The sequence below is a fragment of the Gorilla gorilla genome, chromosome 4 (genome assembly GCF_029281585.2).
Source record: "Gorilla gorilla gorilla isolate KB3781 chromosome 4, NHGRI_mGorGor1-v2.1_pri, whole genome shotgun sequence".
Taxonomy (NCBI): Eukaryota; Metazoa; Chordata; class Mammalia; order Primates; family Hominidae; genus Gorilla; species Gorilla gorilla.
Window position 1 is genome coordinate 173,703,410 of NC_073228.2, and position 17,315 is coordinate 173,720,724.

Genomic DNA, 17,315 nt, shown 5'->3' on the forward strand with positions numbered 1-17,315 from the left:
TGATGTCAGATTTGGGGATTAAAACACAGATCTTTGACTCCAAGTTTACACTGTATATCATGTTTCCCTTTTGTCACTTATAAAAATTTACTGCAGCAAACTTACTCTGTGCTAGAAGGAAATGACATACTTAGAAATGAACATAAAGTTCTTATCATGGTTCTTGACTGTGCCAAGTAAGTGCTTGGCATAGCATAGCTACTGTTGAGGAAGAGGCAGTGTGGTGGAATAATTAAGATCACAGGTTTGGGATTTGAAAAATCTGGATGTGAGTCCTGAGTTTGGCCCTTTCTGCTCTAGGAAAATGCTCTGTGTGAGCGAGACTGAATGCCTTAACTTTCCTGAAGGTGGAATGAGATGCAAATGTGCGTGCCAAGCTTACCATGATGCCTGCACTTAGTGTTTGATAAGCCTAGGGATGATTACATCAAAAGGGTATGCTCATAGACTTTGTTCTAAGGAAACAAAGCAATCCCTGCCTTGGAACCAGATGTTAACATTTCATAGTTAAATACCTTGTTTTTGCCTCTCTTGACTTTTTGCATTTAAAAGTTTGCTAGAGTGTTCAGCGGACCCTATGGCTTTATGGTCTACAGAGCAGGCCTCGCTTGTGGCCAGGTACCTGTATATGATGCACGCCGTGTTCTGGCAGGTACTGCAATTGTTGAGATCTTGGCCAGTTCGATAAAAGTTGCGCCTGCAAGACAGAGCATTTGCTGGATAAATCTATGGGCAAAAGTCACGTGGGCCACAAACATTCAACCTACTTGTCCCTTAGTCCCTATAGCACAGCATTCACGGTGCTCTGAAGTTGCACGGCCATTACAAATAAGGAAACAAGAAAGTCATGACAATAGGAGCTCACATTTCTAGAAGGCTTTATACATGTTAAAGATTTCTCAAGCTGAGAGTTTTTTCATGCTGACAACAATCCTGTTGTGAGATGAGGGATTCTGCAGGTGAGTGGAAGGGAGGTTATTAAAACTCCTGACCTCTTAGTTCAGTACATTTCATTCTGCATCATCACAGTGTTTCTCTCCTATACGGCAGTGCTGATTCTGATTCATACAGCAAACAGCAGTTAATGACTTCTCTCTCCTACTGTTGTTGATGAGCTTTAGCTATTGCTTCTTCTTTGTCTTTAGAGAGCACTTTCTGGAGGGACGAGCATTTCACATCTAAACAAATAACTGCCTTTTCCTCCTATACTGGTGCTGAGTCACCCAGGAAAGCATTTTGTGACTTTTTTTCTCTTTGCCGAAAATGAATTGTGCAAAATGAATTGTGATCTCATTTCGGTTCTAATTAGTTGGTCATTGATGGGCCAGCCCAAGTCATCAAAGTAGTCAGTACAGGGGAAGGTCAATAGTAAGCTGAGTGGCCATCTCAAGTCCTTTGTCACAATGACATGAAGAACAGAAATACTGTACAAATGCAGTAACTTGCTAAGAGGAGGGGGATGGGGAAGTGCCTTCCTGCTATCATTTTCCCCCATCATGTATCAATGGAACCCTCATCTTCATAAAAATCATTTTTGATCTTACTGCTCCGTTGCTGCCTTTCCCCATTCTGTTAACACCTGAAAATGAAAACAAACAGCAGTAGAAATCCACAAAAATCCACCAAAGCCTAGAACTAAATGAAATTCCATTAGAGAAAAGGGAGGTCTGTGGTTATGATTTGGAGAAACAACAGTGCTTCAAACATTTTGGAGACATTTTTACTAAAAGAAACCAAAGCTGTCTCTGCCCCTGTGTTGGCAAATGACTTTACCCAGTCATTTTTAATATGAAAAAAAAATCTCCTTACCCTTCAGTGAGAGCTCGAGCTTTCTCCAAGTCTTGAATTACATTCAAAAGGACTTTAATTTTCTCTTGGTTCGAGTGCAGAGATTCCTCCACGGATTGCAGTCGGCCTTGGAGGTCGCAGAGTTCACCCCGTGCCAGGTGAATTTGATTAATGTCACTAATCTCCCTGTTGCTCTGAAGTTTGGTCTCACTCCTTGAAAGAGAGGATGGGAGATGATTACTTCCTGGACAATTTGGAAACTCCAGTGTGTCTGACTCGGTGGGGTTGTTTGCCATCTGCTCCTGACACCCAGGGGCAGATTTCGATGCACTGTTAGTTTTGAGTGACACCAGATTCTGGTGATTGTTACTTGATGAAGGACAGTCTGAGGCTCTTCCTGGGTGGGCTGGCTGGCTGTGGGAGCCTTGTGAGGGGGAACTGTGAGTCCGTGGAGATGAAGGAACACACGTTTCCTTTGACTGAGATGACAGTGAGCCAAGGTCTTTGTCATCTGAGTTGTCTTTGGGCAAAAGCAATTCAGGTTTAAGTTTCTCTGTGCCTGGTGTGTTGCTGGCAACGCTGGTGGCATTTAAGCAGGAAGTGGATTTTTCTGAATCTAGTGGAGTCACCCTTCTCCCATCACCTGGATGTGTGTCATCCAAAGGGTGTATGGAGTTACTTACTTCAGCTGACCTGTCTGGGCTGAGAGCAGACTCTCTAGCTTCCCAGGAAGGACTGTGATAAATATCATCTGGAACCTGAATGGCAGCTGTGGCTTTCTCTAAGGACCTCCAAGTTCCTGCTTCCAAGCATATGCTAACAGGACCATTGCTTTGCACCTTGGGGACCCTTGGGAGGAATGCGTGGGACACCTTGACCCTTCGAGGCCCATCCTCAAGATGCTGAGCCAACCTTAAGTAGGCAATGTCAGAAGACACAATGTCCTGTTCAGAGAGGTTGCCGTTGACCTGGATGGCACTTTGGGAGGCTGTTGGCATTTCCACCAGGGACTTACTGGCTGTGAGTCTCTTCCTTTTGAAAACTGGGAAATGCTTCCTGAGACTGGGGGAAGTTTGGATTGCAATGTTGCGAAAGCCCCCTGCCTTCTGGGACCTGGGGAAGGAGAGCGAGTAGGTGGGGGGATGATGGTGCCTGGTTGCTTGAGTCTTCCCCATCACAGCCGAGTCTTCTGGAGTTCGGACGTCAACCTCAGCTAGGCCAGTTGGATTCTTAGTGGTCCCATCTTCCTTGAATCTCACCTGCTGGGATTTGCTCCTGCGGTGGTGAGGTTGTTTCACAAACTCCACTGATTCTAGACTGTTACGCTTTAGAAGCACAGGTCTCACTTTCATATTTTGCTGGGCCATTGAGCCTCAGTGGGAAGGATCAGGACCATACACTTCTCCTAGGCACATCTCCCCTTAGGTCTTTGGAGCAGTATCTAATGATAGTATTTCAATCATAGAGAACTGCTGGCCAGGATGGAGTGGTCCTCTCCTCTTAGTATGGGAAATCCTGTTGGCCATTCCCAGCCTCTAGAGTCTACGTAGGAACTATCTGTAATGCTTTCCCTGCAGTTAAAATATTAATTCATTGTAGTCATAATTGCTCCTTGGAAAAACAAATGAGTTAGGCTAACTATTAAACATCTGATCTACCAAGAGAGCTGGTAGGCGGTTTATCAAGGGAGGCTGGCACGCAGTTCTGATCTTGGAAGAAGCTGGCTGTCTTGAACAGAAAGACAACAAAAGTACCATTTAGGGGGTAGTGCCAGACTCCCAATGAGTGAATTCCAAAAGAAACCTGCTACATCTAGAACATACAGCTTTTTGTTTCCCAGAGCATTAATTTCCAGGGTGAAACTGCAGGAAACTTAAATGCATCTTCTTTCCATAGCAGGTAAACAGGTGGAGAAATAAATGACCTGGAGGTTTGCTCGTTTGATGATACATGATGCTCCCAAGGGAACATTCCCATTTATGTCAATCACAAATTCCTCCTTTGGGGCCATTGTTTTCTTTCATGCTGTCTCTCTTTTCTTCAGTGAGGGAAACTTATCTTCCTAAATAGCCTCACAAAACCCAGTGGGGTATGACCAGGACAGGATTGAGGAATCATAGGGGATTCAGTGGGCAGAGTCCCTGTTGTGGTGTGTTGGCCGAAGTTCACATGTGGGCACGGTGAGCTACGTCTGCAGCCTCCATGGTGATGTATGTTTGCTTGGCCTCAGGGGCTGAGGTCTGAGACGAGCTGGGGTCTGATATCTGCAAGCAGGCGAGGAGCACCTGAAAGGGAAGAGACAACAGTGGCCAATGAGAAGGCGGTTTCTGTGGACCTGGATTTCTCTTCAAATTCTAACTTCCTAGCTGAGTATTTTGAGTGGAGGGTCTAGGAAGAAGTCAACCACGTGGCCTTTCTCTCGGTTCTCTTTGTGAACCAGGTGCTTTGTGGGTGCAGGGCCTTGGAACAAAATGCCTGTCTGCCTGGACCCTTTTCTCTCTCCATTTCTGCACAGCACTCAGCCAACTCCTGTTCATCAGTCAAGTCCCAGCAATTTCTCAGGCAGCCTTTACAATGTCTCCCTCTTACTCACACACCCAGTGCCAAGACCACATCAGGACCCATTGTAGATCCTCGTCACATTTTTCACAATACAAATTGCAACTGTTATTAAATAAGCATTTGTGTATGTATTTATTTAATGTGCATCTCCTCCACTACCCTGTAGACTCCAGGAGGGCAGAGGCTGGAACCATCTCATTCACTGCTTGAGCATTCCTAGCCCTCTTTCTGGCTCACTATAGGTGCTTAAGGAGAATTTGTTGAAAAAGTGGATGGTTGGATGAAGGGCAAGTCCTTGTGAATTAAAGAGAGCCTGGGCATGAAGAGGAGTGAAGGTCCTAGGGTATCCTGCTAGGGCAGCAGGACCTGTGAACTCGTTCTGCTATGACTGCAACATTTATTTAAGGACAAAATTCTCCCCTGATGTCTTCATTTCTTATTGCTTTTCAGGAGATAAATGTGCATGAACTTCTCTGAGGAACAGCTACCTCATAATAATAATAGCCACCATTTTTTGAGCACATACTTTTACCATGCTGAGGACTTTACATGCATTAATGAAAACAACTCATATTTACTGAGTACTAACTAATGTGACAGATGCTGTTCTAAGCGCTTTCCAAGCCATAACTCATTCATTAATCACAAACTACTCTATAAGGTAGATAATATTTTTGTCCCCATTTACAGTTGAATAAACCGAGGCCCAGAAGGGTTAAGTAACTTGCCTAAACATATCCTACTGCTTTTCCAATATTGCATTATCTCATTTAATCCTTACAAAAAATCCATGAGGTGCCATTATCCCCCTTAGACTTACGGGGAAATTGAAGCTTAGAGAGGGTAAGTACTCAGTAGAGGAGGTAGAATTTGAACCCAGGTGTCTGTCATTCCAAAGTCTGCATTCTTAACTATGAAGTTATGACTCTGCCCTTTTGGGATCTGCATGATATGTTGACAGTTGCTAAGAACAAGGGTAAAAGACCCTTGCAGATCTGGAGAGATCTGCATCTCTCTTTATAAAGAAAAAAAACCCTCTTTTTCTTTATAAGTTACACAGTCTCTGGTATGTCTTTATTAGTGGCGTGAGAACAAAATGAGCCATCCTGGGACAGAATGAGCAGAGTTTCATGAGCAGGTGGTTCCTCATTTGCCTTGCCTGTTTGAAGAGCAGGGTTGGCTTCTGAGAGTGGCATTGTCACATACCTCTCTGAGGAGATGAACCTACTGGTCCCGAGTTGCTTTACATAAAAATTCCAAACAATGCAACTTTTAGAATTGGTTCTATGTTTCAATGACTTTGTGTAGGACTTTTAGGTCTGGGAGAATCCCAGAGACAATTTCCTCAGTCCATGACTAAATCCTTTCTGCATCTTCCTCCTCAGATAATAATTAAGCCTGCCTGGATACCTATGATAATGGGGAGCTCAGTACCCAGTTCCCTAGTCCATAATAGTTATTTTCATTAATAGTAACAAATATGTATTAAAAACTCACTGTTAAATGCTATGTTAGCATCTGGCATTTAATCCTCAAAATAACCTCCTGTATATTATCCCCGTTTTGCAGAGTAAGCAGTTGAAATTTGTGAGATGGTCACATGCTTGAAAACATGCAGTTCATACTTTTCATCTTTGTACTGCAAAGCCTAGGTATTTATATGTCTACTTTTGAGGGTTTCCTTGACTAATTGTTTTTTGCTTTCTTCTTAACTGCTCATTAGCACTTCATTCTGGGAACGATAACTCACACAGGCTATGATTGTCTGAGGCTGGTTTTCATAAGAGCTAATGTCTAGTGCATTGATTATGTGCCAGGCATTGTGATTGGTATGTTTCATTTACTCTCTTCCTTAATCCTATGACACTCGTAGAGGCAGGTGCGATCAGTTCCCCACTTTATAAATGAGGAAACTGAGGCACAGAAGATGAATATATTTATACCAAGTTATTCACACTGTTAAGTGATGGAGCTGTCATTTGGACCCACAGACTGACCCTGAAGCACAGGCGTCTCACCGTTGGGCCTTCCTGCCTTCTTCAGGACTGGAAAGATTAATATTTTTGTGCAAGGCTAGCAAGCAGGTTTCAAACTCCCTCCACATTTTCATTCTGAAAGTCAGTCATTATTCTGGTGTTAGCCCTGCCTTTTCTCCAGGAAGTTTATGTATGCTTTAGATGTTTTCTTTTGATCTTTAAAGCAGTTGGTTTTCTGCTTATAAAGATATTATTTGTTCATTGTAAAAATTCAAATAATACAAATAAACAACAAAAGGAAGAAAAAAATCACCTGAAATCTTACCACCCAGAAAGAGCCACAGTGCACCAACAATTTGGTGACATTCATTCTAGCCTTCTCCCTGTGCAATGCTTGCACAGAAATTGCATAAACAGACAAGCTTATGGACAGAAAGCCTTTTGTTCACTGAACAACCTGGAGAAAGTTACACATTATGGTGTACAGATCACACTGTCCTTTTAAGTAGGCTAACATGAATTTGTCTAGTTATACAATTATTTATTTAAATAGTATTTTTGTGGATATTTAGGTTGTTTCTAAATATTTGGTATTATTTAAAAGTCTATAAATAAAATTTTTTATGTAAATCTTGGAGCTCTTGTCTAATTATCTCCTTGAAATAAATGCCTAGAAGAAGAATTAGTGAGTCAAAGTAGCTGTGCATTTTACATTTTGTTGATACTACCATGTTACCACTCCTCCTTCTGTGAAGTTCTACTAACGTGCAACTCTGCCATTACTGCATGAGAAGGCCTTTCACCAGAACCTCTTTGTTACTGTGCCTGGTCAGTTTATGATGATTGTTTTTAATCATTGCCAATAAAGTAGAAAAGAAATTGTATCTCATTATTCTCAATGTGGAATTTATATGAGTGGACATTTTTTCATATGTTTATGGGTTTTACACAACGTTTGATACAAATAAAGGCTGAAAAGTTGAAAATGAAAATTTGAATAGTCAAACGAATGTGGAAACTCGTATTTTTAGACAGAACCTAGGAAGTTTAGGAAATACAAAATTTTCTCTTGACAAAAATATTTTGTGTCCGAACTCTTCTGCCCTTGATGTCCACCATGACCCTTGCACAGACACATCCTGGGGAATACACCTAGCTAAAAGCACCCTCTGGAGGCCCTTAAGTCTTATGGGCTCCCAATTGTCCATTAATTCACATTTCCCTAGGCATTGGTGGTTAGGGCTAAATTAATATCCTGGCCCAGGATCCAGAATCATTCCCCAGAGGTGGTCACAGCTGCCCTATGGCTGGAATTATTACTGATCTTTGCAACACTTTATTCTGTCCTCCCTTGATTATTGACTTTAGTGAACATGAACCAACTGTTTATGTTCCATCTATGCCTTTGGCCCACAGCAAATGGTCCTTATGGAATCAGTGTCCATTCAGTAGATACAGAAACATTGGACAATATCTCTGTAGGTTGCAAACTGTAGGCTTTCTCTGGAATTCCTGCCCAGTCCTCTTTTCTCAGTGTATTTAGGCTATACAGTGAGGGGTTAAGTGCACAGGCTTTTGCTTAAGATCTATGTAGATGAGACTCTTCCACTTTCTGACTATTGACTTGGAACAAGTGACTTGATCTTTGTAAAACCGCCTAAACTGGTTGTGAGAATTAAATGAAATAATCTATATGAAATGGTCAGGATAGTCAGTGTTCACTCTTCAGATAGAACCCAGCTGGTAGCCATGAGATACTTGTGAATTTGTCTTTGTCCCTCCTCTTTCCCTTGGGATAGTAAACTGTAGGTGCATTCGTGGGAAGGAATGTACAAAGATGGCATTCCTTTGTGCAAGAAGTCCTATCTCCCTGCCGTCTCTGTACTTTGTGTCTTTAGCATTGTGCTTGTCTCTCTATATTGTGATGATCTGCTGACTTCTAGCCTCTTCAACTAGACTCTAAGCTCCTTGAGAGACATGTGGTGATGGTCTACTCCGAGTCCTTACCCCTCCGCTTGACACAGAGAGGGTCTTATATAAACTCTTGTAAAACAAATGAATATAATCCTGTATTATCTAATTTACCTTAGCTTCTATGACATGGAATAGTTGGATAGTCGCATGGAATAAATATTTGCATAACTGATTAAGAGTGAAGGAATTAATTCACTTCCCACATTTTTTTTCCTTTCAAAGATTTATTATCAGTAGGTCTCATGTCTGTTCTCTAGTCTACTGTGCTTTCTCTATTTACGGCAGCTTTAATTTGGTTAAACTTTATTTAGATTCTGTTGTGAGGTGGGCACTGTAATAAATACTGTGGAGATTCCAAGGAGGAAAAAGACCTGATCCCTATTGTAGCACTAAGAAAGGACCTTGTAATGCCAACCTCATATGGAATCTGTTCCTAAGAATTGCTACAAAACGTTGTACAGGGTAGGGGAGGACTTAGAGGAAGGTATCTGATTCATTTCATGCATCCAAATTCTGCCTTACATAACAGGGTGCTTTACGTGTTAACTGGGGTTCAGACTATCCTTTACGCCAGGAGTCAGCAAGTTTTTCCTTTAAAGGGCCAGATAGTAAATATTTCCATCTTTGCTGGCCACACAGTTTCTGTTGCAACCATTCAGATCTGCCATTGTGGCAAGAAATAAGTCATAGACAATATGTAAACAAATGGCTCTGGTTGTGTTCCAATAAAACTTTATTTATAAAATATGCAACTGAATGGATTTGGCCTGGGAGCCATAGTTTGACAACCTCTGCTTTAGGCACTAGGAAGTCATTGGTGGTTTTTGAGCAGAAGGCTCTTGATTAGGTTGTTTTTCAGAGGAGGCTTTGTTTGCTGACACATTGCCGTCTTCCTTCTCTGAACTTAGTAATAATAACCTTTACTGTTTACACCACACTTAACAACTTATAAAGCATTTTCAAATCCCATGTAATCCCCACTAGGGAGGCTGGGAAGCATTATCCCTGTTTTAAAGAAGAGGAATTCAATCCAGAAGGATTCGATGACTTGTCCTAAGTCACAGAGGTAGACTGGAACCCTGTCTTCCTGCTGCCAGCCTTGGGGCTCTGGTGGAGACCCCGACTCTTCCTCCATTTAGCTGGCCAGACATCTAATTACTTTATGTGTTAGTCCTGTTTCCTCAGTTACAGGGTGCATTTCTAAAGTGTAGGGATATGTCTTCCACTCTTTTTCTATCCTCCAAAGTCCTAAGCACAGTGCTGAGTCTTTAAGGAGCCATTTACTGTTGATCATTCCCCTCTGGGCCTTGTGGTTCAAAATTTGTTTTCCTTCCATTTGTCTTCAGTTAATTGCTTGGTCAAATCTGTTGGTAAGGGTTATTCCATACTCATCTGAAATCAAAGGGTTAATGCTTGTGGTCCAAGTATCCACTTATCTTTCCAATTTGAAATTTGGAAAGCTAATTTTCCAAATTATATATTCCAAAAATATACCCCTTTCTGGCAGCTTTCTCAATAAGGAAAAGGGTATACTTTGGGGGTCTGCCTAAATCTACATTCTGTTGTAAGTGGTCAAAGAAACAAAGGGAATTGACTTTCTTTATAGCACATGGGTGGACTTGAGGAAAAAATTGGGCACCAAAAGGTGAGGTTAAGATCCAGACTTATATATTTGGGACCCTGAAAGATGTTGGATATGTACTGATTGTGAAATCTTGTTCTCATCTTTCTATATACCATGTTTGACTTTTTTGCACAAATTCTGGTATTCACACCCAGGTCTTCATCATCTCTCACCTGTATCACTGTGAGTGTCCCCCTCTCTTGTCCTCTTTACCATCTGTCCTCCACACAGCAGCCACAGTAATCTTGATAATATTTAATCAGATCACATCAGGCCCCTCTTTGAAACCCTGCAAAGGTGTTCCACTACATTTAAATTAAAATCCAAACTAGTTCCATAACTTTCAGGGCCACAACCTTGAACACAAGCCACAACCCTATGTCATCTGGCCCCTGCCTACCTTCCTTGTCCCATCTCATCTCATGCCACTTTCCCCCTTTTCTGTGACATGGTCCCTGGCCCTGAACATGCTAGATTCATTCTCATTATCTGGCTTTCAAATCTGCTATTCCTTTTGTTAGGACTCCTCTTTCCCCAGATCCTTCCAAGCCTGTCATCTCCAGGAGACACTCCCTGATCCCCTCTCCCCTTCCGTGTCCCTCTGTGCAGCAAAACCCTGTCCTATTAGCTTATTTGTGTATTATCTGTCTCTGCTCCCATTTATTGAAGAACTTTAGTATTTGTTGAATGAATGAATAGAGTAAATTCTTATAGTTAGAGGCTTCAAGGAATCATACGACCTTAGAAATAGAACAGAGAAGTTTAAAACTTTAGATCTTGGGTAGAATCTTATTTAACGATTTTCAAAATTCCCTTAGTAGTAAAATCAGCTTTCCAAATCCAAGCTTAAGCACAATTCCAATATCTAAAACAGAATAAAGTGGAGTTGTTCTAGAAAATGTAGGGGACTCAGTCCTGGGACTCAAAGCAAACCTAAAAACCACGAAGACAACCCCCCTCATTATAGAGATGGGGAAACTAAGACTCTGAGCAGCTGTCTTCTACCTGCAAGTGCTTCAAAAAGAACAAAGTCAGCCAGGCACGGTGGTTCACACCCATAATCCCAGCACTTTGGGAGGTCAAGGCAGGTGGATCACAAGGTCAGGAGTTCAAGACCAGCTTGAACCAGCTTGGCCAACATAGTGAAACCACATCTCTACTAAAAATACAAAAAATTCGCTGAGTGTGGTGGCAGGCACCTGTAATCCCAGCTACTTGGCAGGCTGAGGCAAAGAGAATCGCTTGAACCTGGGAGGCGGAGGTTGCAGTGAGCCGAGATTGTGCCATTGCACTCCAGCCTGGGCAACAGTGCGAGATTCTGTCTCAAAAAAAAAAAAAAAAAAAGAAAGAAAAGAGAGAAGAAAAACAACAACAACAACTACAACAAACTTTAGACCTTGGGGAGAATCTTATTTAATGATTTTCAAAATTCCTTTAGCGGTAAAATCAGCCTTCCAAATCCAAGCTTAAGCACAATTCCAATATCTAAAACACAATAAAGTGGAGTTGTTCTAGAAAATATAGGGGATTCAGTCCTGGGACTCAAAGCAAACCTAAAACCACAAAGACAAACCCCCTCATTATAGAGATGGGGAAACTGAGACTCTGAGCAGCTGTCTTCTACCTGCAAATGCTTCAAGAAGAACAAACTTGCTGGTGTGTATCCCCTACCCCTGCACAGCTTCTAGCATGGAGCAGGAGCTAGGGGAACATTTGTGGAACTGCACAAGTGACACATTGAGTTGAAGGCAGAAGTGGAACTAATGTCAATCCAGGTTCTCCTGTTCTCCAATACACCAGTGAGAAAGGTTGAGGGCCATGGCCCACCTGGTTCCAGCTCAGGTGCCTCATTTGGAACCAGACCTAGTGGAGAAGACAGGCTTTCTGATCCCAGAGGCTTCTCCGATGGATGGGCAAGCCACTAATGCTATTTTTTTCTACCACTCCAGCCCTCTAATTGCATTTGTCACAGACACCCAGGGAGATAAGACTACCATCTACCTCTACCTCCTCTTCATTTTTATCCTTTCTTCTACCTTCTCTTTCTTTTTTCAAAAACATAATAAAATGTTTCAGGTGTGCAAGACAGCACAGAGGACAATAGAGTGAACATAACAAGCATGACCAACCTAAGACATGAAAGGTTACAAATCTAGCTGGATTGTCCTCTGGATTTCCTCTCTCCTTTCTCTTTTATTGTGTTTCCCTCTGTCTTCACTCCTTCTTTTCCCCTTCTTCTCTTCTGTTTTCTCCAGCATGGCTCCCCATTTCATTTCTGCCCTCTCCTCCCTGCTCTTTTTCTCACCACCTTTCTTGCCCTCCTCTTTTCCACACCCTGCCCTTCCTCTTCCTTCATTTCTTTTGTTCCTCTCTAGCCCCTTCTCTTGCCTTCTCCTTCTCTCTTGCATCTTTATAAATGTTTTAGGGTCAGTGATTCATTCCTTTGGCTATTCTATGTCAAGGGTGAGGAATCAGCATCTCTTGAATTTCCTCTTTTGCAAGCCTCAGGGCACCTGCCCTGTAGGGACAATTCTGTGGTACATTCAGCCCTCTAGCCAGAGGCATTGGCTGCTGCTGCTGCTGCTGCTGGATCTGAAAGGTCATCTCCAGCTTGCTTTCTCCAGGGGAAAACCTTTACTACCACTAGATGCAACTGCTGGCCAATTCATCCAGCTTCTCATAGATGAAAGAGCATTGGCTTAATATTATCTCTGCATTTCTCAGCATTTTGATTTCTTTCCAGAGATTTTTCTGATATTTTTCAATCCATTTGTTTTTCACTACATAACTGGGGACATTTTCTTACCCTCTTTTTTTTAGGTCATACCACTTTTTGACTTTAAATAATTTGATTTATTTTTCCTGGGGTCAAACACTGGGGGAGCTGCCTGCTCAAACAGATAGAAGAATCTAGAATCTTTCTGATTTGTTGTCAGAGGAATACCTCTGTGTGTCAGATGGAAGGGAGAGAGCAGAAGTGGGTGGTCATGTTTCACCCCTCTTCTCCATCAGTTCCATCCAGAAAAAAACAACAGGAAGCCAGACAGCCGATGATTTGCATTGCTGTGAACAGATTTACTCATAGGGTACAGAGTTGGCACAGGCCACTTCTAAGTTATTTTTCAATGTTGACGTGTCAACATTTTCCACATGGGAGAGGGCTCCAGTTGGAATGGAAGGAGGCAGGAAAATCGTTTTCCATCTCAGCATCACTTTCTGTGGTTTTGTGGTACTTGGAAACTCTGTTTACACTTGACAATCTCTTCCTGTAGATTGTCTAAAGCAATTATGAATAAAATTGGAAAAGTCTTTCCATTCTGAAGGGACCTATGCTCCAGTATAGACCAGTCACACACATTTGGCTGATTAAAATACTAGTCGTTGTACTAAAAACGACAGACTCCAGTGACCCCTTGCTTGTTAATAGCACTGCCAAAGTTTTCAAAGCATTTTTAGATTTACTAGCCCTTTTCCACCTCACAACAAGTTTTGCCAAGACTAGGCATTATCACTCCCATTTTGCAGATGAGGGAACTGGTAGAGAGGTGCGAGATTTGCCCAAGATGAAGGTGGTCTGGCAGGACCAAAAGGACAGCAGAAATTTCATTAGATCAGAGAGCTTCTAATGGAGGCCAGAAGAAGCTGGGTGCCTCTTAGAGGTGCCTTGGGTGGGGGCTGGCAGGATTGGCCCACAGCATGACTTGGAAGTACCCCCTTCTCCTGACATAGATACACATTGCACACCCACCAAGGACAACTGTCGGGCCCTGGACTCTGCAGTGCGCCATCCACCCTGGTACAGCAAAGCACTGGCAGGCAGCTGCGATGAAGGTTTTCCCACTTCTGGATCCCTGCCTACACTGCAGAATTTTCATGAGGGGAAGAGAAGGGGGGAAGTTTATTGTCTGATCTAATCACAGATGAACAGAGAACTCAGTGGCAGCAAGCAGTTTGCAAAAGCGCATGACTCCAGTGCCATTAAGGAGCCCACTCTTCATTTCTGAGATGAGTAAACAGCGTGCCCAGCAGCATGTGCAGCACACAGTAGGTGCTCAGTAAATGGTGACTTCCACTGTTCTTATCTTTACCATGGTTACCATTATGCACTGGGCCCCAGGTTACACAGAGACGGGACAAAATCCCAGGTTTTGAGAGTCCATGCGGGGGTTGTGGCAAATCTCAAGTAACATTAAAAGGCAGAAGTAATAAAAACGAAACTCAAGGAGAAAATGCTGCCAAATGTCCCGTCTGCTGGTTTTGGTGATGTGGCCCCCCGTGAGGTCTGCCATTTCTTAAGGGGCCAAGAACATCTCTGTGGCTTTTTGTCATTCATTTCCTCCTCTCGTGCAGGAATCTCAGACCATTGCTGGAATCGATGTTGCATTCTGGGACTTAGGCTCTCTGCCTGTACAAGCTGTGAAGCCCCATCCACCTCCCATGCAAATCACAGGCTGTGTAGCACACCTTTAATTGCCTCTCACTTGATGAGCTCACGGTGTTTGCCTAATGACAAAGGATGTCCTGTTTCTCATGGATGCTGGTCAAATCCAGAAGTATAAAAGCTCATGTTTAAATGTCCCCCTTTCTTCTTTCTCCTTTCCTCCCTTCCTTTCTCTCCCTCCTCCTTCCCTCTCTTGTTTCTTGCAAAGGGAAGAGCATATGGTAGAGAGAACCACCCAGCCTCAACCCCACTTCTCACTCTCCAGGATAGGAGACTAGGAAAGGCACTGAGCTGGGTGGAGAACTTTCCTGGAGATCCAGGGACAGGGGGTGGTCTCACTCCTAACCACCTATACTCACCTGAGTCTTCTCCCCTGCCCCTAGAGAAAAGCAGCCAGCAGCCAGCATTCATGCATCCTCTTCTTTTGGGGGTAGGATCACACTCCCTAAAGCTCCTTCAGTGCCCCATGCTTTCACCCTGACTGCAGCCACTGGGGGTTCCACCTTCCTTCCATGTTACCTATTGTAACCACAGCCCCCGAGAGCAGGGTGACATTGCATCTCCTGGAATGAAATACTTATCGTGACTTGGCAAAGCCTTTCTCTTACAAAGAGTTATTCATGCACTTACACCTAAACTTGCTGAATGACCTAGGACAAGTCATCTCATATCTGGGTTCTCAGTTTCCTCATTTGAAAATGAAAGGAGCATTTGGCTCACATAACGCAGTGCCTGGCACATAATAGATATAGTAAGAATCAGCCAGCAGACCTCTTGGCTTCCAACCTTCCTTCCTTCTTCCCTATTTTCTGGCCTGGAGATGTCCCCGATTACCACTACCCTTGTCTTGCCTGAACAGGGACCTTTATGTGAATGATATGATCTCAAGCCTGGCCTTGGCCACCCTCCATGATCTTTCTGGGCCAACGACTAGGACAGCCTTTCTGTTTCCCAGTCCCATGTCTGAGCCTGATTGGCTGCACTGGGGCACAGGGATTGGAAGGAGCTCCCAGAGCGTGCAGGCAGATGGTGAAAGAGCCAGAAACCGTTGCTCCTGGGGTCGGGGGGCAGGGAGGCAGTCAGCAGCGAGCAACTTCTTAAAGCTCACATCAACATTCCCCATTCTGGATGAGATCCAGAATCTTATGGGTTCAGAGTTTATCTGAAGTACCAGGACCCCTTAAATCCCATGTGGAGTGGCTGGGGGTAGTCTGATAATTTAGGTAGTGTGGCGTGGTGGACAAGAGCTTGCATTCTGAAAACAGACGGCTTAGATTTCAATGCTGGCTCTGCCATTTTCTGCATCTTTGTTGGAGGGTAAATTACTTAACCTCTCTGGGCTATGATTTTCTCATCTGTAATATGTGGCTAATAATATTACTTAAGAAGCTGTAGCTAATAATATTACTTAAGAAGCTGGCTGTAAGATTTAAATGAGGTGACACACTCATAAAGCTTTCAGAAAAGTGCCTGTCAGGCCGGAACCACTTAATAAACGTTGGCTCCTATTATGATTACTAGCATTATTACTATAGGCGGTATCATCATTATTATTATCAAAGTGTGAGAACCAGCAAAGATTTCTATCACTCACTAGTCGCCACTCAAACTCTCATCTGTGTGAAGCAGGAATATTTATGATATAGTCCCTACCCGCTGCTCACAGTGGGTGTGGGAGCCGATTGATAATGTAGAAGAGGATAAATGTTTATAATAAAATGCAGGTGCCATACAACTAAAAGCAATTAGTAGATGACAGAAGATGAGAGGTAAAAAATAAAGTTAATAAAGAGGAGAAAAACCGAGCATCAACTTTGACGTGAGCTTCCTAGTAAACCAAGGCAGAAAGGGATCATAGTAAAACATATTTTTATCATTACTTAGTGCTTAGTGCTAGACATTTCATCATGAGTAACAACCTTCTTTTGTAGCCTTGAACTCTAAGAGAAAATTATCATAAGAATATTTATTATGAATTTATTTACACATCTAAAATTTTAGGCTTTCTCTATGAGAAAGAGAATCCTTATGAGATTTGGAAAGTATCACAATAAAAATGGTTGAAGAAATGTGAGCTCTTTTTTTTTTGAGACAGAGTCTTGCTCTGCCACCAGGCTGGAGTGCATTGGCATGATCTCGGCTCACTGCACCTTCCACCTCCTGGGTTCAAGCAATTCTCGTGCCTCAGCCTCCCAAGTAGCTGGGATTACAGGCACACACCACCACACCCAGCTAATTATTTTTGTATTTTTTTAAGTAGAGACAGGATTTCACCATGTTGGAAGGGATGGTCTCGATCTCCTAACCTCATGATCCTCCTGCTTCTTCCTCCCAAAGTGCTGGGATTACAAGTGTGAGCCACCGTACTCGGCCAGGAATGTGAGCTCTTTAACCAAGAGAAGAGCAAACAGAAAGACATGATGGTCCCTTTAAAGACTTCACTACTGTATCAAGTGGGAAGTAGGGTTGCCCTGTAATATTTCCAGAGACAGAACCACAGCCCCATGGTTGAGAGCCTGGGGATGCAAACTGAGTTTCAGCTAAAGACAGAAGTTCCCTCAAACTCAAGTAATGCAACTCTGCCTTGTGACGGGGTGAGCTCCCTGTCCATGCAAGCATTTGTCTAGAAGGCCATCGTCAGGGCCACATGGGGAAGCTCTCACTGCATTCTTAGAGAGCAAAGAGATGATTCCTTCATCCCAGGATACTTTAATTTTCTCCAGGTCTATGTAATAGAGGAGTGGACTCTCAAAAGAAGAGCTGAGCTTTCCTCCCTTGAACGCAGATGAACAACTCTTAATAAAAACCATTTCCTACAAAGCTGCTCCCCTAGAAATAAAGGAGCAGGCTAGCTAGAACAATCAAATCACTTTTTAAAATGATTCTTTAAGATGAAGAGTATTAGGAAATAATTTGGCTGAGCAATTGTCAGTGGATTTGGGGAGAGAGT

General features: G+C 42.9%; 2 protein-coding genes across 6 annotated transcripts in view; one reads left to right on the top strand and one right to left on the bottom strand.

The window, feature by feature from the left end:
* The window catches only part of DOCK2 (dedicator of cytokinesis 2), a 441,813-nt gene that overhangs the window by 240,778 nt on the left and 183,720 nt on the right, over positions 1 to 17,315 (top strand). The window lies entirely within an intron of this gene.
* INSYN2B (inhibitory synaptic factor family member 2B) overlaps positions 1 to 17,315 on the bottom strand; it is a 119,353-nt gene that overhangs the window by 19,490 nt on the left and 82,548 nt on the right. For all 4 annotated transcript variants that reach the window (XM_004042971.5, XM_063706953.1, XM_055387441.2 and 1 more), the window contains 2 exons: positions 1,810 to 4,073; positions 623 to 697 (listed from right to left, as the gene is read on the bottom strand). In XM_004042971.5, the coding sequence (XP_004043019.2) occupies positions 623 to 697; positions 1,810 to 3,155 (1,421 nt within the window). In that variant the 5' untranslated portion in view covers positions 3,156 to 4,073. The remainder of the gene's footprint in view (positions 1 to 622; positions 698 to 1,809; positions 4,074 to 17,315) is intronic.